The sequence below is a fragment of the Pimephales promelas genome, chromosome 7 (assembly GCF_988280905.1).
Source record: "Pimephales promelas chromosome 7, fPimPro1.hap1.1, whole genome shotgun sequence".
Taxonomy (NCBI): domain Eukaryota; kingdom Metazoa; phylum Chordata; class Actinopteri; order Cypriniformes; family Leuciscidae; genus Pimephales; species Pimephales promelas.
The window spans coordinates 22,593,176-22,617,646 of NC_142775.1; the positions used below are offsets into that span (position 1 = coordinate 22,593,176).

A 24,471-nucleotide genomic window follows, 5' to 3' on the forward strand; every position below is an offset into this window, starting at 1 on the left:
TCTCATGGCCCTCTATCAGAATCCAGAGTTTTGGGAAGATTGGAGAAACTTAATTTTTCGCCCAAAAAAAAAAACGTAAGGGGTACCACTGTCGTTTTTTTTTCGGGCCGAATTTTTGAGTTTCGATATCTCAGCTCTGGAAGGGGCTAGAGCCTCCATTTTTGCACTCAGGTCTAAGTCTCATGGCCCTCTATCAGAATCCAGAGTTTTGGGAAGATTGGAGAAACTTAATTTTTCGCCCCCCAAAAAAAACGTAAGGGGTACCACTGTCGTTTTTTTTCGGGCCGAATTTTTGAGTTTCGATATCTCAGCTCTGGAAGGGGCTAGAGTCTCCATTTTTGCACTCAGGTCTAAGTCTCATGGCCCTCTATCAGAATCCAGAGTTTTGGGAAGATTGGAGAAACTTAATTTTTCGCCCAAAAAAAAACAAAAAACGTAAGGGGTACCACTGTCGTTTTTTTTTTTCGGGCCGAATTTTTTAGTTTCGATATCTCAGCTCTGGAAGGGGCTAGAGCCTCCATTTTTGCACTCAGGTCTAAGTCTCATGGCCCTCTATCAGAATCCAGAGTTTTGGGAAGATTGGAGAAACTTAATTTTTCGCCCAAAAAAAAAAAAACGTAAGGGGTACGTACCACTCTCGTTTTTTATTCGGGCCGAATTTTTGAGTTTCGATATCTCAGCTGTGGAAGGGGCTAGAGCCTCCATTTTTGCACTCAGGTCTAAGTCTCATGGCCCTCTATCAGAATCCAGAGTTTTGGGAAGATTGGAGAAACTAAATTTTTCGCCCCAAAAAAAAAACGTAAGTTTTTTTGGGGGGTCGAAATTTTGAGTTTCGATATCTCAGCTCTGGAAGGGTCTAGAGCCTCCATTTTTGCACTCAGGTTTAAGTCTCATGGCCCTCTATCAGAATCCAAAGTTTTGAGAGGATTGGATAAACTTTATTTTTCGCCCGAAAAAAAAACGTAAGGGGTACCACTGTCGTTTTTTTTGGGGGTCGAAATTTTGAGTTTCGATATCTCAGCTGTGGAAGGGTCTAGAGTCTCCATTTTTGCACTCAGGTTTAAGTCTCATGGCCCTCTATCAGAATCCAAAGTTTTGAGAAGATTGGAGAAACTTCATTTTTCACCCGAAAAAAAAAAAACTTAAGTGGTACCACTGTCGTTTTTTTTGGGGGTCGAAATTTTGAGTTTCGATATCTCAGCTGTGGAAGGGTCTAGAGCCTCCATTTTTGCACTCAGGTTTAAGTCTCATGGCCCTCTATCAGAATCCAGAGTTTTGGGAAGATTGGAGAAACTTAATTTTTCGCCAAAAAAAAAAAATGTAAGGGGTACGTACCACTCTCGTTTTTTTTCGGGCCGAATTTTTGAGTTTCGATATCTCAGCTGTGGAAGGGGCTAGAGCCTCCATTTTTGCACTCAGGTCTAAGTCTCATGGCCCTCTATCAGAATCCAGAGTTTTGGGAAGATTGGAGAAACTTAATTTTTCGCCCAAAAAAAAAAAACGTAAGGGGTACCACTGTCGTTTTTTTTTCGGGCCGAATTTTTGAGTTTCGATATCTCAGCTCTGGAAGGGGCTAGAGCCTCCATTTTTGCACTCAGGTCTAAGTCTCATGGCCCTCTATCAGAATCCAGAGTTTTGGGAAGATTGGAGAAACTTAATTTTTCGCCCGAAAAAAAAACAAAAACGTAAGGGGTACCACTGTCGTTTTTTTTTTTTTTTCGGGCCGAATTTTTGAGTTTCGATATCTCAGCTCTGGAAGGGGCTAGAGCCTCCATTTTTGCACTCAGGTCTAAGTCTCATGGCCCTCTATCAGAATCCAGAGTTTTGGGAAGATTGGAGAAACTTAATTTTTCGCCCCAAAAAAAAAAACGTAAGGGGTACCACTGTCGTTTTTTTTTCGGGCCGAATTTTTGAGTTTCGATATCTCAGCTCTGGAAGGGGCTAGAGTCTCCATTTTTGCACTCAGGTCTAAGTCTCATGGCCCTCTATCAGAATCCAGAGTTTTGGGAAGATTGGAGAAACTTAATTTTTCGCCCAAAAAAAAAAACAAAAACGTAAGGGGTACCACTGTCGTTTTTTTTTTTCGGGCCAAATTTTTGAGTTTCGATATCTCAGCTCTGGAAGGGGCTAGAGCCTCCATTTTTGCACTCAGGTCTAAGTCTCATGGCCCTCTATCAGAATCCAGAGTTTTGGGAAGATTGGAGAAACTTAATTTTTCGCCCAAAAAAAAAAAAAATGTAATGGGTACGTACCACTCTCGTTTTTTTTCGGGCCGAATTTTTGAGTTTCGATATCTCAGCTCTGGAAGGGGCTAGAGCCTCCATTTTTGCACTCAGGTCTAAGTCTCATGGCCCTCTATCAGAATCCAGAGTTTTGGGAAGATTGGAGAAACTTAATTTTTCGCCCAAAAAAAAAAAAACGTAAGGGGTACCACTGTCGTTTTTTATTCGGGCCGAATTTTTGAGTTTCGATATCTCAGCTGTGGAAGGGGCTAGAGCCTCCATTTTTGCACTCAGGTCTAAGTCTCATGGCCCTCTATCAGAATCCAGAGTTTTGGGAAGATTGGAGAAACTAAATTTTTCGCCCAAAAAAAAAAAACGTAAGGGGTACCACTGTCGTTTTTTTTGGGGGTCGAAATTTTGAGTTTCGATATCTCAGCTCTGGAAGGGTCTAGAGCCTCCATTTTTGCACTCAAGTTTAAGTCTCATTCCCCTCTATCAGAATCCAGAGTTTTAAAAAGATTGGAGAAACTTAATTTTTCGCCCGAAAAAAAAAAAAACGTAAGTGGTACGTACCACTGTCGTTTTTTTTGGGGATCGAAATTTTGAGTTTCGATATCTCAGCTCTGGAAGGGTCTAGAGCCTCCATTTTTGCACTCAGGTTTAAGTCTCATTCCCCTCTATCAGAATCCAGAGTTTTGAGAAGAATGGAGAAACTTAATTTTTCGCCCGAAAAAAAAAAACGTAAGGGGTACCACTGTCGTTTTTTTTGGGGGTCGAAATTTTGAGTTTCGATATCTCAGCTCTGGAAGGGTCTAGAGCCTCCATTTTTGCACTCAGGTTTAAGGCTCATTGCCCTCTATCAGAATCCAGAGTTTTGAGAAGATTGAAAAAACTTCATTTTTCGCCCAAAAAAAAAAAAACGTAAGGGGTACCACTGTCGTTTTTTTGGGGGTCGAAATTTTGAGTTTTGATATCTCAGCTCTGGAAGGGTCTAGAGCCTCCATTTTTGCACTCAGGTTTAAGTCTCATTCCCCTCTATCAGAATCCAGAGTTTTGAAAAGATTGGAGAAACTTAATTTTTCGCCCGAAAAAAAAACGTAAGGGGTACCACTGTCGTTTTTTTGGGGGGTCGAAATTTTGAGTTTCGGTATCTCAGCTCTGGAAGGGTCTAGAGCCTCCATTTTTGCACTCAGGTTTAAGTCTCATTCCCCTCTATCAGAATCCAGAGTTTTGAGAAGAATGGAGAAACTTAATTTTTCGCCCGAAAAAAAAAAACGTAAGGGGTACCACTGTCGTTTTTTTGGGGGGTCGAAATTTTGAGTTTCGATATCTCAGCTCTGGAAGGGTCTAGAGCCTCCATTTTTGCACTCAGGTTTAAGTCTCATGGCCCTCTATCAGAATCCAGAGTTTTGAGAGGGTTGGAGAAACTTCATTTTTCGCCCGAAAAAAAAAACGTAAGGGGTACCACTGTCGTTTTTTTGGGGGGTCGAAATTTTGAGTTTCGATATCTCAGCTGTGGAAGGGTCTAGAGCCTCAATTTTTGCACTCAGGTTTAAGTCTCATGGCCCTCTATCAGAATCCAGAGTTTTGAGAGGATTGGAGGAACTTAATTTTTCGCCCGGAAAAAAAAAACGTAAGGGGTACCACTGTCGTTTTTTTTGGGGGTCGAAATTTTGAGTTTCGATATCTCAGCTGTGGAAGGGTCTAGAGCCTCCATTTTTGCACTCAGGTTTAAGTCTCATGGCCCTCTATCAGAATCCAGAGTTTTGAGAGGATTGGAGAAACTTCATTTTTCGCCCGAAAAAAAAAAACAAAAACGTAAGGGGTACCACTGTCGTTTTTTCTGGGGGTCGAAATTTTGAGTTTCGATATCTCAGCTCTGGAAGGGTCTAGAGCCTCCATTTTTGCACTCAGGTTAAAGTCTCATGGCCCTCTATCAGAATCCAGAGTTTTGAGAGGATTGGAGAAACTTCATTTTTCGCCCGAAAAAAAAAAAACGTAAGGGGTACCACTGTCGTTTTTTCTGGGGGTCGAAATTTTGAGTTTCGATATCTCAGCTCTGGAAGGGTCTAGAGCCTCCATTTTTGCACTCAAGTTTAAGTCTCATTCCCCTCTATCAGAATCCAGAGTTTTAAAAAGATTGGAGAAACTTCATTTTTCGCTCGGAAAAAAAAAAAACGTAATTGGTACCACTGTCGTTTTTTTTGGGGGGTCGAAATTTTGAGTATCGATATCTCAGCTCTGGAAGGGTCTAGAGCCTCCATTTTTGCACTCAGGTTTAAGTCTCATTCCCCTCTATCAGAATCCAGAGTTTTGAGAAGAATGGAGAAACTTAATTTTTCGCCCGAAAAAAAAAAACCGTAAGGGGTACCACTGTCGTTTTTTTGGGGTTTCGAAATTTTGAGTTTCGATATCTCAGCTCTGGAAGGGTCTAGAGCCTCCATTTTTGCACTCAGGTTTAAGGCTCATTGCCCTCTATCAGAATCCAGAGTTTTGAGAAGATTGAAAAAACTTCATTTTTCGCCCAAAAAAAAAAAAACGTAAGGGTTACCACTGTCGTTTTTTTGGGGGGGGTCGAAATTTTGAGTTTCGATATCTCAGCTCTGGAAGGGTCTAGAGCCTCCATTTTTGCACTCAAGTTTAAGTCTCATTCCCCTCTATCAGAATCCAGAGTTTTAAAAAGATTGGAGAAACTTAATTTTTCGCCCGGAAAAAAAAAAAAACGTAAGTGGTACCACTGTCGTTTTTTTTGGGGATCGAAATTTTGAGTATCGATATCTCAGCTCTGGAAGGGTCTAGAGCCTCCATTTTTGCACTCAGGTTTAAGTCTCATTCCCCTCTATCAGAATCCAGAGTTTTGAGAAGAATGGAGAAACTTAATTTTTCGTCCGAAAAAAAAAAACGTAAGGGGTACCACTGTCGTTTTTTTGGGGGGGGTCGAAATTTTGAGTTTCGATATCTCAGCTCTGGAAGGGTCTAGAGCCTCCATTTTTGCACTCAGGTTTAAGGCTCATTGCCCTCTATCAGAATCCAGAGTTTTGATAAGATTGAAAAAACTTCATTTTTCGCCCAAAAAAAAAAAAAAAAAACGTAAGGGTTACCACTGTCGTTTTTTTGGGGGGGGGGTCGAAATTTTGAGTTTCGATATCTCAGCTGTGGAAGGGTCTAGAGCCTCCATTTTTGCACTCAGGTTTAAGTCTTATGGCCCTCTATCAGAATGCAGAGTTTTGAGAGGATTGGAGAAACTTCATTTTTTGCCCGAAAAAAAAAAAAAACGTAAGGGGTACCACTGTCGTTTTTTCTGGGGGTCGAAATTTTGAGTTTCGATATCTCAGCTGTGGAAGGGTTTAGAGCCTCCATTTTTGCACTCATGTTTAAGTCTCATGGCCCTCTATCAGAATCCAGAGTTTTGAGAGGATTGGAGAAACTTCATTTTTCGCCCGAAAAAAAAAAACGTAAGGGGTACCACTGTCGTTTTTTTGGGGGTCGAAATTTTGAGTTTTGATATCTCAGCTCTGGAAGGGTCTAGAGCCTCCATTTTTGCACTCAGGTTTAAGTCTCATTCCCCTCTATCAGAATCCAGAGTTTTGAAAAGATTGGAGAAACTTAATTTTTCGCCCGAAAAAAAAAAAACGTAAGTGGTACCACTGTCGTTTTTTTTTGGGGGTCGAAATTTTGAGTTTCGGTATCTCAGCTCTGGAAGGGTCTAGAGCCTCCATTTTTGCACTCAGGTTTAAGTCTCATTCCCCTCTATCAGAATCCAGAGTTTTGAGAAGAATGGAGAAACTTAATTTTTCGCCCGAAAAAAAAAAACGTAAGGGGTACCACTGTCGTTTTTTTTGGGGGTCGAAATTTTGAGTTTTGATATCTCAGCTCTGGAAGGGTCTAGAGCCTCCATTTTTGCACTCAGGTTTAAGACTCATGGCCCTCTATCTGAATCCAGAGTTTTGAGAGGGTTGGAGAAACTTAATTTTTCGCCCGAAAAAAAAAAACGTAAGGGGTACCACTGTCGTTTTTTTTGGGGGTCGAAATTTTGAGTTTTGATATCTCAGCTCTGGAAGGGTCTAGAGCCTCCATTTTTGCACTCAGGTTTAAGACTCATGGCCCTCTATCTGAATCCAGAGTTTTGAGAGGGTTGGAGAAACTTCATTTTTCGCCCGAAAAAAAACGTAAGGGGTACCACTGTCGTTTTTTTGGGGGGGTCGAAATTTTGAGTTTCGATATCTCAGCTGTGGAAGGGTCTAGAGCCTCCATTTTTGGACTCAGGTTTAAGTCTCATAGCCCTCTATCAGAATCCAGAGTTTTGAGAGGATTGGAGAAACTTAATTTTTCACCCGAAAAAAAAAAAAAACTTAAGTGGTACCACTGTCGTTTTTTTGGGGGGGTCGAAATTTTGAGTTTCGATATCTCAGCTGTGGAAGGGTCTAGAGACTCCATTTTTGCACTCAGGTTTAAGTCTCATGGCCCTCTATCAGAATCCAGAGTTTTGAGAGGATTGGAGGAACTTAATTTTTCGCCCGAAAAAAAAAAAAAACGTAAGGGGTACCACTGTCGTTTTTTTGGGGGGTCGAAATTTTGAGTTTCGATATCTCAGCTCTGGAAGGGTCTAGAGCCTCCATTTTTGCACTCAGGTTTAAGTCTCATTCCCCTCTATCAGAATCCAGAGTTTTGAGAAGATTGGAGAAACTTAATTTTTCGCCCGAAAAAAAAACAAAAAACGTAAGGGGTACCACTGTCGTTTTTTTGGGGGGGTCGAAATTTTGAGTTTCGATATCTCAGCTGTGGAAGGGTCTAGAGCCTCCATTTTTGCACTCAGGTTTAAGTCTCATGGCCCTCTATCAGAATCCAGAGTTTTGAGAGGATTGGAGAAACTTCATTTTTCGCCCGAAAAAAAAAAAACGTAAGGGGTACCACTGTCGTTTTTTCTGGGGGTCGAAATTTTGAGTTTCGATATCTCAGCTGTGGAAGGGTCTAGAGCCTCCATTTTTGCACTCAGGTTTAAGTCTCATGGCCCTCTATCAGAATCCAGAGTTTTGAGAGGATTGGAGAAACTTCATTTTTCGCCCGAAAAAAAAAAAAACGTAAGGGGTACCACTGTCGTTTTTTCTGGGGGTCGAAATTTTGAGTTTCGATATCTCAGCTGTGGAAGGGTCTAGAGCCTCCATTTTTGCACTCAGGTTTAAGGCTCATTGCCCTCTATCAGAATCCAGAGTTTTGAGAAGATTGAAAAAACTTCATTTTTCGCCCAAAAAAAAAAAAAAAACGTAAGGGTTACCACTGTCGTTTTTTTGGGGGGGGGGTCGAAATTTTGAGTTTCGATATCTCAGCTGTGGAAGGGTCTAGAGCCTCCATTTTTGCACTCAGGTTTAAGTCTCATGGCCCTCTATCAGAATCCAGAGTTTTGAGAGGATTGGAGAAACTTCATTTTTCGCCCAAAAAAAAAAAAAAACGTAAGGGGTACCACTGTCGTTTTTTTGGGGGTCGAAATTTTGAGTTTTGATATCTCAGCTCTGGAAGGGTCTAGAGCCTCCATTTTTGCACTCAGGTTTAAGTCTCATGGCCCTCTATCGGAATGCAGAGTTTTGAGAGGATTGGAGAAACTTCATTTTTTGCCCGAAAAAAAAAAAAAACGTAAGGGGTACCACTGTCGCTTTTTCTGGGGGTCGAAATTTTGAGTTTCGATATCTCAGCTGTGGAAGGGTCTAGAGCCTCCATTTTTGCACTCAGGTTTAAGTCTCATGGCCCTCTATCAGAATCCAGAGTTTTGAGAGGATTGGAGAAACTTCATTTTTCGCCCGAAAAAAAAAAACGTAAGGGGTACCACTGTCGTTTTTTTGGGGGTCGAAATTTTGAGTTTTGATATCTCAGCTCTGGAAGGGTCTAGAGCCTCCATTTTTGCACTCAGGTTTAAGTCTCATTCCCCTCTATCAGAATCCAGAGTTTTGAAAAGATTGGAGAAACTTAATTTTTCGCCCGAAAAAAAAAAAAACGTAAGTGGTACCACTGTCGTTTTTTTTGGGGGTCGAAATTTTGAGTTTCGGTATCTCAGCTCTGGAAGGGTCTAGAGCCTCCATTTTTGCACTCAGGTTTAAGTCTCATTCCCCTCTATCAGAATCCAGAGTTTTGAGAAGAATGGAGAAACTTAATTTTTCGCCCGAAAAAAAAAACGTAAGGGGTACCACTGTCGTTTTTTCTGGGGGTCGAAATTTTGAGTTTCGATATCTCAGCTCTGGAAGGGTCTAGAGCCTCCATTTTTGCACTCAGGTTTAAGTCTCATGGCCCTCTATCAGAATCCAGAGTTTTGAGAGGGTTGGAGAAACTTAATTTTTCGCCCGAAAAAAAAAACGTAAGGGGTACCACTGTCGTTTTTTTTGGGGGTCGAAATTTTGAGTTTCGATATCTCAGCTGTGGAAGGGTCTAGAGCCTCCATTTTTGCACTCAGGTTTAAGTCTCATGGCCCTCTATCAGAATCCAGAGTTTTGAGAGGATTGGAGAAACTTCATTTTTCGCCCGAAAAAAAAAAAACGTAAGGGGTACCACTGTCGTTTTTTTGGGGGGTTGAAATTTTGAGTTTCGATATCTCAGCTCTGGAAGGGTCTAGAGCCTCCGTTTTTGCACTCAGGTTTAAGTCTCATTCCCCTCTATCAGAATCCAGAGTTTTGAGAAGATTGGAGAAACTTCATTTTTAGCCCGAAAAAAAAAACGTGTTACCCCTGTCATTTTTTTTTTTTGAGCGAAAAAATAAGTTTCTCCAATCTTCTTGAAACTCTGGATTCTGTTAGAGAGCCATGGGACTTAGACCTGAGTGCAAAAATGGAGGCTCTAGACCCTTCCAGAGCTGAGATATTGAGATATTTATAATGGCGTAAATGCTACGTGGTATCTCAATATCTCAGCTCTGGAAGGGTCTAGAGCCTCCATTTTTGCACTCAGGTCTAAGTCCCATGGCCGTCTATCAGAATACAGAGTTTCAAGAAGATCAGAGAAACTCAAAATTCCGACCAAAAAAAAACGACAGTGTTACCCCTGTGGGGTTTTTTTTTTGTGCGAAAAAAATAAGTTTCTCCAATCTTCTTGAAACTCTGGATTCTGATAGAGGGCCATGGGACTTAGACCTGAGTGCAAAATGGAGGCTCTAGACCAGGTTGTGCAGGTCAGGAGCATCATTATTTATTTATTTTTTTCTCAGCCTTTTTCCTGGTTGCTTTTATAAACAGACAATCATTTATTTAACAGTGCCTTTTTAAAATAGACTACTAGTAGGCCAAGTAAAATTACCATCAAGTAGAATTTTTTTTGTAGGCTACTTCACTTTCACCATGTCCATTATTATAGTGTGGTGACTCTGACATTACAATGAACAAAGTAATTATGAAATTATGAAAATAAAAATAAAATAATTATAATAAGTTATTAAAACATCTAACATGGCCACCACAAACGCATTTAATTTGTCTTCTACTTTTGCCAGCACTCTCTCCTGGCTTTTGCACACTTTGATGTGTTCCCTGGCGTTTTATATAAAGACTTAAATTTGGCATAACCTTCCATTTAAAGCTCTGCTTGGGAGAAAAAATGGGTGTGTTTCTGCTATCGATACCTGTCCCTTTATAAACCAACGCGAGAACGTGCAGTTATCTCAGACAACTCAATCCAGCTATACTAATCCTAACCGGCAGGAGTGTTCGAAGAACCCAATTAGCCGGATTATGATTAGCATGATGATATCATCTTAGATGTCTCATTTGATCTCGGATGTTTTAAGCAACGTACGAAGAACGAGCCCCAGCTCTATTGCTTATTGGAATACATTTCTTGATGACCTTGATTGGGAAAGTGTTTGGTTATTGCTTTATATGTTTTTTTGGTTTGTTGCAAAAAAAAGGTGAAAGAAATTTCTTTCAAGATTCTTACGCTAACCCTGTACTTGGCCCCTGAATGTAACACGTGGCCCCTTAATGGCCCCTAGCTACAAAAAAATCCTAGAACCACCACTGATTGAGCATATTTCCCAATGAATTCATTTCCACAGCTCACATATGCTGCATCTATCTGAAGTGTGACTAAGAGATGTCAAGAGTAGTCTATTGCAGTCCTCAACAGTCACATATTGACCTTTGATGTGTCAGTTTAGGGCCTGATCCAGTGTAGTACTCCCAATCACAAGTTGCATTGGTGATCATAATGTTATTGTGATTCGCAATGTCATCATAATGAACATATAAAGACTCAATAGAAAATAACTTTGCTGCTGTACACAAGTCTTCAAAGTGAAGTGCATTCACTGTGACACGCAAAGTATTGATTTTGTATATACTCCAATTAAAGAAAGACCTTTTTTTTTCATTTTTGAAAAAGCTAAATTCAAACAGATTTCCCAAAACTTCCAAAAGCTCCCTCATCTATTACTCTAATGTTCCCAGATACAACTGTACATCTTCAATATTTAACACAGTAGATATGTCAGAGGTTTAATGCTTGATTTAGATCAGCTTCAGTGATTTTACATTTGCCAGTCGACACAGAACCTCAGATTTATCCTTCAAACACACTTTGTATAAAGTGAAGAGAAAGTGAGGAATTGTTTCGAAAAATTTTGGTGCCAATAATGATAATGAATACTTTGAAAGATTCAAACTGTTAAGTGAGGGAAGGGGACTGAAATCAAGAGTGAGATAAACTTAATTAAGTTCAAAACGTTAAGGCTTCCAGAGGAATCTCTGAAAAACATCCAGTAATTTCAAGGTATTCGAGTGAAACAAAACATGCGAATGAGTCTGGAGCCAAGGCACCGTAATAGTCTAGATCCATTTGAACACACAGGTTCCGTAAGTTTGATGGAAGTCCAAGCAGGTCTTCTTTAACGTCAGCGACACCTTGGCAGTCACCTGTGTTTGTTTTTCCAGCACAGGTTGTGGCAATAGGAAACTCTTCCACATCACTGAATAGACATTTGTCAGCAGGCCAAGAAGAAACACAAGTCGTCTTCAGGAACAGTATTAGAAATGAGAACAGAAGCTCCATCTTCAATTCCTCAATGATCTTTATAGCTTATGACTCTTCTCTTCTAGGCATTGTCTCTCTTTTTTCACTGGAGTTAACTAACCATGTCAGAACATTTGAACAAGATATAAACTTCCCTTTTCTGTGGCCGAATTTAGTAATTTGCATTATTTCTCTGTGGTTTTAACACATGTATGAGGGCTTTACCAAAAATGTTTAATTCGGTCATCAATTACCCTCATGTCCTCCCAAACCAGAAGGACTTTTTTTCTTCTCATAAACTAACTCTCATTATAGCAGACCGTCTGCCTAAAATCTGCTGATGTTCCCCCAACAGACGTTCGTCTGACTGACTATTAGTAACTTTTAAACTATGTCAACTTATTCTGCTAACCATCCAAACACTCTAATGTTACTTATAGTTAGAATGTTTAAAGCGGACCATCGAAATAAAGTGTAATGAGAATGTCATACAGTACAGGTTTGAACAACATGAAGGAGAAAATGATAACAGATTTTTCATTTTGAGTGAACTATCCCTTTAAATTTAAGTTTAAATTACTGAAAGACTTCAGTCTAATCTGATTATTATTCAGCTGAGGAATTTAGTCAAATGTCCTGCTATTTCTGAGCAAGTGCATTGTGACAGATGCAACAATTTTAGAGCAATTCACTACTACTAAGTGCTATTTCACAACAGTGACCCTCATGCAGGGGTTTAATACACACCCAATATAATCAAGCTATGTTAAAGGGTAATCGTTATCGTACAATTTTACAGAATAGTAAAAGTCAGCTAAGACCAAAATCTGAAAGCACATTTGAATATTAATTTATTTATGAGTTTCCTATTATGGTGTTTTCTTCTGCATATAAATATCACAAACATATTAAAATGTTAAATATATTGTTTAAAATGACATTATCTAAAATATTTGATATATTTTAAGCAGTAAATGTTTAAATGTTGAAAGTAGCAATTAAATGCTTTGAAAAAACAAGAAAAGAAAAAAAGAAAGAAAAGTCCCATTGCTTTGGTTACAATATACTGTAAGTGGAAAAGTCCCATTGCTCGAACATGGTAAAAAAAAAAAAAAAAAAAGTCTGCATCATACATCATACATAAATATTCTAAAAACCAAATCATTTCTTAAAGGTATATTACAATTATGTGCATAGAAAGTAACACTCAAAGTAAAAAATTAGCTTACATTCAACCTACTGTTAAAGATTTATCTCCTTTTTTACACCGGTGTCATTACTTTTTTAAAGACATATGAGTCAGTGAATTTCTACAATGTATTAACTGAATTTTGCTGACCAAAGACAAACCTAAATACACAGTCAAAAAGGTTTATGTATAGCCTGTGTATATAAAGTAGGAAAGTGCTTCCAGTTGTGTTGACTGGGGTGGACTTTAACTCTTCACTCTCTGAATGAGCTCAGAGCTTGTTCACAGTTCATGTCTCCAGAAGATCAGCGTTGACCAGTCAGGCTAGCAGAAAGATGTTTAGCTCACAACTTTGTACCTTTGTCCTTATCCTCCGAGTTGCCGTTCTCATCACAGTGAAAGCCACCATTCTCCAAGGCGTGATTCTGCTTATTCTGATCCTCAACGGTGCCTTCCCCATCCTCGTCCGCTGATTTCTTCTGCCTACATTGCTTGATTAAGTAATGGACTGAAAATACATACAAAAGTTTGTGATATGGAATTATCAACTCTTCAAAATCACAACATGCGTATCCCCACAGTCCCCTCTCATATTCCTAATGTTAAATGCAAAATGAACAAGAGTTTCATCTTACTTCCCACTGCAACCACAGCCACAACCAGTTGGAAGATACTGTAGATTAAGGGGAACGCGAACATGACCTCAAGCTCTGCAGGGGTGAAGGAAAGCTGGGTAATGGTACTTGCCAGCTGGGCATTCTGCATGCCAGTTTCTAATGCGATGGTACGGCACCTGCAATCATGTTCACGATAAATAAACCATCAGAGAAAACAGCACGTTTTTTTCTGTCACTTTTTTTGATGCCTCAGAACGTGTGCTAACTGCTCCGAACAAACTAGCTAATGCTTTATGGGAAAACAAAATGTACAGATTTTTACCTATACCAAGGTTGTCCCACAAAGCGTGCCAGGAGAAAGCCCAACCCAAAGCCGATAAATGGATAAATGGTACCGATGATCCAAAGCGAAGGAGAAATGGTCCATGAGGACTGATAGAGCACACCACCGATGACTGCGATGATGACGATTAGGAGGATTCCCACCACGGATCCCACCTATACACACAAATAAATAACACAAGTCAAGCAGTGTGGCATGCGTAAGAATTTACAACATTAAATGCAGAAACAAAAACCCACCTTGAGGATCTTTTTGGCTGCGTTGGGCCATCTATGTTTTGTGTATATCCCAAGGGCGACAGGCACAAGCAAACTCACTAAGGTGATCCCTGGAAAGATCATCAGTCCAATTAAGATACGAGATCAAACAAATGCATAAAATGGAAAATCTTGTTGAAGTCATTCGAGGCCGTATTACCGATGCTGTCGTAAGGGATCTGGATAGCATCGCCTGAAGTCCAGGCTGTGGTGTAGATGAACAGACAAAGAGGCATCATTCCCAGAGCCAGGATTGAGGAACATGCCGTCATGCTGATGCTACAGGCAGTGGAAAATAGTGTATTTGTTATACAGTTGTGCTATAAATAATGGTTTCTGTCCACAAACTTTACATTACATATCGTTCCTCGTGCAGTTTAAAGCTCTAGAGTTTGAAGGAAATCAGGAACAATAAAAATGAGACATTAGACAAAGTATATTTTCTGTAATAAATTTGTTCATTTTCTATAATATAATATTCTTTAATTACTATTTGCTTATTACATCATTATCCTTATACTAAAATAAATGATCAAATAAATTGAATAAAATAATACCATTCTACAATTTTAAGTAATTTTAGAAACAATAATTTTATCTATAAATTTAATTTATTAAAAGGGTAAAATATCAAATTATCTAGTTTAGCCTATAGACATTTTATCTGAACAATTAAATGAAAACCAACCTACAAATGACACTGCTGCATATAAATAAATTATATATATATATATATATATATATATATAAAAATAATTCAACAGAGCCTGTTTACACAGTCTTCACTGTTCCAAGCAACATGACAATAATGATAACGAAAAACTCACCTCAGGTCCATGTCTCCGTCAAGCCAGTAGCAGAAAACATTGGAGCTGGAACCTCCAGGGCAACAGCCCATAACTATGATAACTATAGCCTGGACTGGAAGCACATTGAAAATAAGTGAAAGCGCAAAGGCTGTGAAAGGCATGATACCAAACTGGCACAGGAAACCGATAAAAATGCCCCATGGTCTGCGGATGTGTACCCAGAGCTTTCTTGCCTCGACAGTGCAGCCCATTGAAAACATGACCAAGGCAAGCAGGATGGTAAGCGTGGTACTCATCACCACATTGAGAATGTCATTGAACGGATCTCGCGGCACTAGGCAGGACGTGCCCGAGCAGATGGTGGCATTTTCAGGGCAGGTGGGCTCTGGTGTGCACATATTGACAAAAAATGAGTTTGAATGATGATGAATAAAAAGTAGAATCCTATAGGGTCAATGGCGCATAGATTCCAATGGAGAGGTTGCAGGGATGAAGTTTCTTGGAGCCAGTGAGCTAAGATTCCAGAGTGTTTCTACACATTTTCTTTAACACCTTTTCAGCCTCAGTTCTCGTTCCTGCATCCCGGGTGACAAAGAGTGAACTTTTACCCATCCCTTGGAACTTTAATACTTGCCTGAGGCATATAAAATTCAGAGGAATTTTTTGAAAAATAATTAACTTACTGCAAATGTTTTATGGGGTCAGTGTCCAAATGCCAACACCAAAAAAAAGAGAGAGGGCGAAAAAAAGATTGTCATTGTCGAGGTTAAGTTTACGCACAATAAATGCAATTGCACCCTCTTGCCATTTTATAACATTGTGGCACTTAAATTTTTATTGTTTTTCTCTAGGAACAGCCCTGTACCATCACCAACCCTGCTGTAGAGAAGACATAATGCCTACCTGACACACTGTTGTACGAAGATGATGGATGAAATAATGCCTGTATAAATATTTTTAAAGGACCCATTAGAGATATGACTAAAGAAATGTATGGTACTTCACTCACTCTCCTTTCAATACAAAATGTACACACACTTTGGACACACAGTAAACTTTAAAAAATGAAACAGATTTAGGTGTTTATATAACCCAATGCCTATAATAACACTTCAGTGCAAAGTTCATTGATGGAATTGGTGCATACTGTTCTGTAAAAAAATAAAAACATAACTTGTTTAATGCTTTTTACTCACTGTTCAAGGTCAATTTCAATTGTTAGGCATAATTTCCTCCTCAAAATTTTAAAAAGTTTAGTGCAGCTTTTAACTCTGGGTTGTTTACAATTAGCTTTCATTACACTATGAGACTGATATCACTATGACTTATGATCACAATGAGGGTTCTCAAAATAACATTTTTGAATCTAGTTAAGAAAAAGTACTGTGAAATAATAACTAATATTGTTTAGGACATTTGGCAAATTTAATGGATTTAAGTGTCTATGCAATTACAACAAGCAGCACGCATGTCAAATGCTGTACTTGTCCAACCAAAGATCATAACTTTGTAATATACAAATAAGAATGTTAACCCTGAGGTGAAATCTCAAAACCTGACTTAGTTTTCAAAATTAAGGTCTTGTCCATGATAATACATTTTCTGAGATGGCGTATTTAGCAACACAAACTAAGCTTTTTGAAAATGCTCTCCAAGGTGAATACATTTGAAAACACAGTTTTCACATTGTAGTGTGGACTGTGGACTATGAAAACAGAGGTATTTAAAAACGATGACGTAAGTTTAGTCATGTGACGCATTTTGAACACATAATTATGTTTATACCGGTATTGTGCCTGTTAGGGCTAAAAAAAAGTGCTATAAAAGTGCTATTCACTTTCACACAGTAGCTAAAATATGTTACATTGCACACTCTTCATATCACATTCCTGCAAAGATGACAGAACAATCACTTGCATTTGCTGTCCTGCGGCAAAACGTTTTAGACCAAACATATAAGTGAATGCTACCCGGACACACACTGTAAAAAAATTTTGATGGTTTAACTTAAAAAAGTAAGTAACCTGGTTGCCATAAAAATTTAAGTTCATTGAACTGGAAAAAGTGAGTTAATACAATGAAGGAGAATGATTTAATAATCAGAAACTCAAAATTATATGTTATCTGAACTAAATAAATTATTTAAGTTGATTTGACAAAATAAAAAATGTGATTACTACACTGTAAAAAAAATATTGTTGGTTTAACTTAAAAAAGTAAGTAAACCTGGGTTGCGTAAAATTTTAAGTTGATTGAACTGGAAAAAGTGAGTTAATACAATTAATTTAATCATCAGAAACTCAAAATGATAAGTTATCTCAACTAAATAAATTATTATAAAGTTGATTTGACAAAAGAAAATATGTTATAACAAATCTTGAAAATATTTTTTTACAGTGTATCGGTGAATGGTGAGATATTTCACGAAAATAAAATTACCCTGCCAGAAGAATTGCGGGATAACTTGATTTTGTCTTGATCTGTCATCTCAGTGAGCTTTTATAAGGGTTTACACATGCGTAGTAAGGTGAATTAGCGCGTTTTCCGACGTTTCGTGGATGAGAAACTTCTGGAAAACGCTAGTGTGCACGGAGAGTGTTTTGAAACAAAAACTCAGTTTCAAATCTATCCAGATACACCAAACCCACGATTCGGTTCATATGACAACTTTTGACCCACGATTCGATACAAACCGCGATTCTTCTTCTTTTTTTTTTTTTTGGAGGGAGGGGTGCGGGGTTGGAGGAGAAAAAAAAAATAGCCAGATTTTGAGAATTTTGGTTTCATATTGCATATTGTTACAGCCCTACGATTGATGTAGACGTATGTCCAAAAATTGTGTAACAAGGACCAAAACACATAAGAATTACAATACAAGACGTCCATTTGTCGTCCATTCACTGGGTTTATACCATTTGCTGGGATTTAGGTTCAGTAATTAATTAATTCTATAAAAAACCCACAGTTTTAGAGGAACAACTGATCTGGAATTTGATCTTTTAATCATATCATGTTGATACGTTTTGGTTTAAGCTCAGAAAGCAAGAATAGAAGTTAAAGTTTAACAGATTCAATGCAACATGTCCTGTCATTTTATTTGGAAGAACAATATATTATATTCTAGTTGAATATACATCAACAGACAGGAACAGGCCCACTCAAATGTGCATGTTGTAAAATTGTATACAGAGAGAGTTTATACAGAGCTGTATGAATCCTGAAACCAGTAACAATGTGATTCCTGCCTCTGCCTTTGAAATAAGACATAAATTCAGCAAATATTTAATCATTGTCAAAGTGGTTTTATTCATGGTTCACACCATCCCAGATAACATTGCAGCCAGGCCTCAGACTCATCTGTGATATGTGGTATGATGAGACAGTGCAGTACAATCACAACTGTTTAGTGGTAAGATGTAGATTTCCTGTTACGTGGGCTATGAAACACCTGAGCAGGTAAATCCCAGAGTACTGGACTGAACTGCAGGTCATAGGAGAAGGGGGGGGGGGGATAGAGATGTATACATGTTATAATGTATGTTACTGTATAATTATAATGTATGTTACTTATCAGCTTATCTTTTGAAAATCTGACTTCCTGTAATTGACACAACAAAGCCAATGCAACCGTTTCCAGAACCCCTAGCCTTATCTTATCATCAGACTTATCTTATCATCTGACCACATTACCATATTACAGTGAGCGTTCCTCGCTGTTATAAAACTACAGGTCAGAGGCACTGATTTACTGATTGCTGGCGATCAAGGGAACCTCTGACAGATGAACACTGACATAAAACCAAAAGAAGTGACTAAGATTGAGTGTGCATTATAAACTCATCACTGCTCAAACATGCATCACCAGGATGACACTTGCTGATGGATTAGGAAATAACCTTGATGTGGGCGATAAGTGCAGATTATCACACACATACATACTACCATTCAAATGTTTGGGGTTGGAAAGATTTTAAAAGAAGTATAATGGTAATGAAATATTGTGAAACAGTGAAATATTACCCTTTAAAAACTTTTTCTATATTATTATTTATTCTTTTGATGTCAAAGTTGAATTCTCAACAGCCATTGCTCCAGTCTTCTGTGTCACATGATCCTTCAGAATGCAGTCTAATAATAAAGTATTAATTTAAAATAAAGTACCCCAAACTGATGGTACTGTGTGCAGTCTTGTGAAAAAGAAAGTACGCCCTCTTTGAATTCTATGGTTTTACAGATCAGGAAATATTAAGAATCATCTGGTCCTTGGCAGGTCTTAAAATTAGGTAAATACATACCAGACGAACAACAACATGACATATTACACCATCTCCTTATTTATTAAAAAAAAAGAGGCCAAAATGGAGAAGCTATGTGTGGAAAAAACTAAGTACACCCTTCCTGCTTCCATAGGAACCAGTCAGACAGTGGTAATCAAATGCCTTTGATTAACTGTTTATCAGCAAGAGTGAATATACATATAAAAGCAGAAGTTTTAAGAGTTTGCTGGTCTGGAGCATTCAGGTGAGTGTTGTTAACACAATACCAAGGAGAAAATACATTAGGGAATGGTTATAATGGAATCTGGAAATTGTTATAACTCCATTTCCAAACAATTTGAAGTTTATCATTCTACAGTGAAGTTTATTCACAAGTGGAAAACATTCAAGACGTTTGCCAATCTTCCCAAGAATGGACGTCTAGAAAATTTCACCCCAGGGTCAGACTGAAATGGCAAAAAACCCAGGAACTACAGCTCAGACTCTACAGGCCTCAGTTAACATGTTTGGTTTGACATAATTTATGACAGTACACTTAGAAAAAAGACTGGATGGCATGTATGGCATGTTTGGAAGGGTTGCCAGGAGAAAGTCTCTACTCTCTAAAAAAGAACATGGCAGCACGGCTTAGGTTTGCAAAGTTGCATCTGAACAAACCTCAAGACTTCTGGAACAATGTCATCTGGTCAGACGAGACCATAGTGGAGATGTTTGGTCATGATTTACAGTGCCACATTTGGTGAAAACTAAACACAGCATATCAGCACAAACAGCTTAAACCAACTGTCAAGTACGCTGATGGAAGTCTGATAATTTGAGCTTGTTTTGAGCCACATGACAATCGAGTCGACCATGAACTCCTTTGTATATACCAAAGTATTCTTGAGTCAAATGTTAGGCCATCTGTCCGTCCGGTTAAGCTTGGCTGAAAGTGGCTCATGCAACAGGACAATGATCCCAAGCACACCAGCAAATTTACAACACGATCGTGTTACAATGGTCCAGTCAAAGTCCAGACCTCAACCCAACATTAAGAGAGCTGTGCATAAACAAATGCCCGCAAACCTTTAAACTTTCTAAAAAAAAAAAAAAAAAGTAAGTGTGCACATCCCAAACAGCCAGATTAAGCTCAAGTGCAGGACAACTAAATAATATAAACAGATAAAGAAGTGTGAAGTCTGCACACTGAAAATTACTGCTCCAAATGAATTTATTAAAAGGCAACATTTTGACCCTCAGGTCTTCATCAGGCAGAATATCAATGTAGAGTGAAGTCAACTTTAAATAGACATGGTGATCTATTTAGTTTTTTCAGTGTACTTAGTTCTTCACACGTGGCTTCTCCAGTTTGGCTTGATTTTTGGTAAATAAATAAAGGCCGTGTAATATATAATGTATTGTTGTTCATCTGAGGTTGTATTTACCTGCATTTTACACCTGCTAAGGACCAGATGATTTTTATATAAATTATTTGCCTGTGTAAAAAATTAAATACATTTTTCTTCAAAATATATGTGCCAAAATTATTGTCACCCCTACAAATATTAATGATTGAAAAAATAACTAAAGTATATTCCCATTTATATGGCATGTTTTTTATTCCACCTTATCATATAGACAAACAGTCTAAATGGACCTCTGAATCGGAAGGATCTGGAGAGATTCTGTATGGAAGAATGGTCAAATACATTGCCATATTTTCATCAATCTTAGAATGTATTATGGGAAAATAACCAGAGCTATTATCTTGCATAGGAAGGTTACATTATTAAATGAAGGGGTTCCAATAATTGTGGAATACATAAACTGTATTTCAGAGAAAAATAATTATGATAATATTTTTTTCCAACTATTTAAGTTTAATTAAAAATGAAAGACCAAGAGGAAAAATTGCAAAAACAAATTTTCACAGTCAGTTCTGCTCATATTTATCAAGGGTGATAATATTTGTGGAGCCCACAGTATATATTCTTTCAGGGCTCAACAATAAGGATGGACTTTGAGACCTTTCAGTCTAGTCCATTTCCCTTTCAGTCCAGGGTTGGTTTTCTGTGCTATTTTATACATTGTTGCGGCAACATCTGCTGATTTGACACCTATAAATTGTTATCTTGCTGGCGAACATAAACAAGGTTTTGTCAAAACTGACTTGTTGGAGTCTTCCAACAAAGTGTTTATGAATTTATGGATTTAAATTATATCTATATAATTCAAGCAGGAAAAAAAAAAATCTCATTGTTAAACCCTGTTTGTATGTGTAAACCCGATGCAAAATGATTGGCATTATTATGATGTGTGTCTATATATCTCACCTCACAAGAAATGGTTGTGGGAAACATGTGCTGGTTTGATTTTTGATAAAGTCCCGAAGCTGTAGAAGAAGAGCCAACAAAGTGCCCTGTCGAGTTCTGTCTATTTTTGTTACAACCAGCTAAAACATGACAAAGAGAGAAAACTGGTTAAAACCTTATTAACCTTTGAATTGAAAAAGTATTTTGTACTTTTTAACCCAGTCTTTAGGACTGAAACTCAGCATGCATATCAAATCAATTATGTGGTTTGGATCAAGCTTAAAAAAAAATTCTAACGAGTAACTATCAGAACATTCAAAAAATTATCGAAGTAAAAGTATTAAACTCATCGAAAATATGTACTGAAGTAAAAGTGGAACAATATTCTAATAGAGTACAAATACAGCCTTTTAGTACTTAAGTACAGTAGTGAAGTAGTTCTACTTCATTACTATACATTTCTGAGTATGCCGTGTATACATTTCCAAAGGAGGGACAGAAATCTCTCGGACTAAATCTAAAATATCTTAAACTGGAGCGTCGTATGGGCTTGGAACGACATGAGGGCGTTCATTTTCATTTTTGGGTGAATTTACCCTTTAAGGATCATAATTTTTCTAATACAATTTTTTACTCAATTTCAACCTGATAAAATTTTAGTGCTTGGCATTAATAGAATAGAAAATTCAGATTCATAAAATGTGTAAAAATTCAAATAGAGTTATAAAGTTGTATTAAATTTCATGACTTTTTCAGGTCTAGACATCACACTTTAAAAATTAAGCTACCTCGTTAAAAAAAAAAAAAAATGTTACTTGTCATTTTAGTTTATTTATCTTGATGCCCCCTTGGAAGTTTGCTGAGGCCCTGGTGGAGAACCACTGATCTATACGGATGTTACTAAAAGTGTATAGTACTCTAACTACCCCTGCTGGACTATCATGGTAAAAGCATGAGAGATAATGAGAGATAAACACTCACCACAAAAGGCAAATTGAACTCTTCACACATCTCCACAGCAACTAAATCTGTCTTCTGCAGACCTGCACCTCCATCCACCAGCAAGAATATCCTGACCAGACTAGATAGAGACACATAAGTAAGGAGATTTAAAAAAAAAAGGATAACGAAGAACTTATTATTTACATATTTGGCTATAGTATGTTCCCTTTCTCACTATTTATAATAAGCCAGTGCTATTTTTGTATGCATAAGGAGTCTGACAACAGCTGGTATCCTCCACAAGGAGATCTGATCTCACCATCATCGAGCCCATCTGGGATTACATAAAGAAACAGAAAAAAACGGAGACAGACTAAATCCAGGAGAACTACTGCAACGTCTCAAAGACACTTGCAGAAACCTCCCTGAAAAGCTACCTGAAAAACTATGTGCAGGTGTACTTAGGATAACAGCTGGTGGTAACACCTAATATTGATTGACTGATTGATTTAATAAAGGTTAATTGATAAATAAAATCTACAGCATTTATCTCTCTTTATTTTGAAAGCATGCGTGTTTATATATATATATATATATATATATATATATATATATATATAGTATATATGTCATAACTGACATGCATTTTATCATCTACTACTTTTTAAACTCAACACAAGCACACAAGAAGGAGTATGCTTAAAACAAAATCAACCTACTTTTGACGCTCTTGAAGGTATGGTTCAACCATCTCTACAAAGTCCCGAGGGGCCATGTGTCCATACCCAGGCATGTCTACAAGAGTAAACGCCTTTCCCACAGTGAAGAAATTAAGCTTTTTGGTGTGACCCTGTGTCAAAATAAAGATTGAGAAGAAGCAACTTCGAAGCGCAAAGGAGTGAACGGTGGAGAACATTCATAACATGTACACTCACTGGAGTTTTAGAGACTCGCACATCTACCTCTGGTGCAAGAGAGAACAAGGCACGGATGAGAGACGACTTCCCCACATTACTCCTGCCCATAAAACACACCTGTAATACACACAAGCACACAGAGCAAACATGATACACAGTTTTAAATGTCTAGTGCAAACAGGGGGCTTCAATTAAACTTGCAAGGGGATGCAGGATGACTTTAAATGATTACAATTGTTATCACAAATATAATATTATTATAATACAACAATCTAACTTAATTAAAATGGAAGATAAATATTCAATGCAGATGAAAGAGAAATACTATTTCTTTTTTTACCTTCTATAATTATTGTTTTTATTGAAGAACAGAGTTCTTGAAACTTTTGGAATTACAAATTAAATTGTGGTTTTGTATATATTATAGTTTATATATATATATATATATATATATATATATATATATATATATATATATATATATATATATATATATATTGTATAGCCACTTCTAAAAACAAAAGTCTGAATTTCATTGCATTATTCAAATTAAATTAATTATGTACAAGTGTCATCTGCAAACAATCAATCACTTTTTTTGTCACTTAACCAACACACACTTTTTTTTTTCTATTCAAGTACTTTGTCATTTATCAAGTGATGACAATTAATGAAACTTTTCTCTCACCTCTGGTTGTTTAAGAATAGGTACATGGTCCATCCGGACCGCAGAGGTTGAGTAGTTGATAACATGTTTAGAGGAGGGAGTGAACAGTGTCTCTGCCTGACGGAGCTCCACCAAGCTGGGATGGAAGATGTTAAATTCTGCCTGATTGACCTGTGAGGGCAGGTGCTCTGCCAAACTGCTGAATGGGTACAGAAGACCCTGACGCCTCCTCTCAGAGAGCAGACACACATGTTTAATGGAGGCCTGCCGATGACCTCTCTGAAGGACCAAAGGCCAACATGATCTGTGTGTCTGCAGTAGAGGCTGTGCCTTTCTCCTCAGCATTGTGTTAATAAATCTCTTCACAATTATTGGTTGCTGATGTCAGTTTTAGGATGCACTGCCTTCTGCTTCATGCATTATAATGTGTGTCATATACATGCATTGGTACTTTGAGCTGAATAAGGCTTGCTTGATGTTTTCTGAAGTTTAAATCTTTCCACTAAGATTTACTAAATTGTATATCATGGCCCATATCCATCCACGTGTTTACATACAGTCATTCGCAAATATCATCCGCATTTAAATGATATTACAAATAGACGCCATGCACGTGCTGCCTTTTGAAAAATTCCAAAACTTCTAATAATATACACTGCAGTCAAAACTCACATCTTACTGCAAAACCGATAACATCTTACATTCACTAGGCTGAAAACACATTTATAATACATCTTTCAGTGCTTCCCGAAAAAAACCCTCAAAAGCACATTTCGAAATGATATTATATTAATTCAAGAATATTTCTATGTCAACTACTATGTACAGAGGGAAAAACAATTAATTAATTATAAATGTGTCGTACTTGTGTACTTGCGCGTGCTACATCAGAAACAATCCGGAAGAAACAAACAAATGAACAAAGGTTCCACCCTATACTGAAAGACTGCGTGTG

The 24,471-nt window shown here is 37.8% G+C and overlaps 2 protein-coding genes across 2 annotated transcripts; both read right to left on the bottom strand.

Annotated features, from left to right (window-relative positions):
* Positions 1 to 12,128: 12,128 nt before the first annotated feature.
* On the bottom strand, positions 12,129 to 15,975 carry slc10a2 (solute carrier family 10 member 2). Its single transcript, XM_039682996.2, has 6 exons — positions 14,441 to 15,975; positions 13,774 to 13,892; positions 13,596 to 13,684; positions 13,336 to 13,511; positions 13,032 to 13,189; positions 12,129 to 12,904 (listed from the first exon to the last, which is right to left on the bottom strand). The coding sequence occupies exons 1-6, from the start codon at positions 14,818 to 14,820 to the stop codon at positions 12,741 to 12,743; spliced, it is 1,086 nt and encodes a 361-aa protein (XP_039538930.2). The 5' UTR covers positions 14,821 to 15,975; the 3' UTR covers positions 12,129 to 12,740.
* A 1,516-nt stretch (positions 15,976 to 17,491) lies between these two features.
* gtpbp8 (GTP binding protein 8) lies at positions 17,492 to 24,411 on the bottom strand. The gene is made up of 6 exons (XM_039682997.2): positions 23,538 to 24,411; positions 22,868 to 22,966; positions 22,652 to 22,782; positions 21,972 to 22,071; positions 21,012 to 21,130; positions 17,492 to 17,903 (listed from the first exon to the last, which is right to left on the bottom strand). Exons 1-6 carry the CDS (start codon positions 23,859 to 23,861, stop codon positions 17,816 to 17,818), a joined length of 861 nt encoding a protein of 286 aa, XP_039538931.2. The 5' UTR covers positions 23,862 to 24,411; the 3' UTR covers positions 17,492 to 17,815.
* Positions 24,412 to 24,471: the final 60 nt, after the last annotated feature.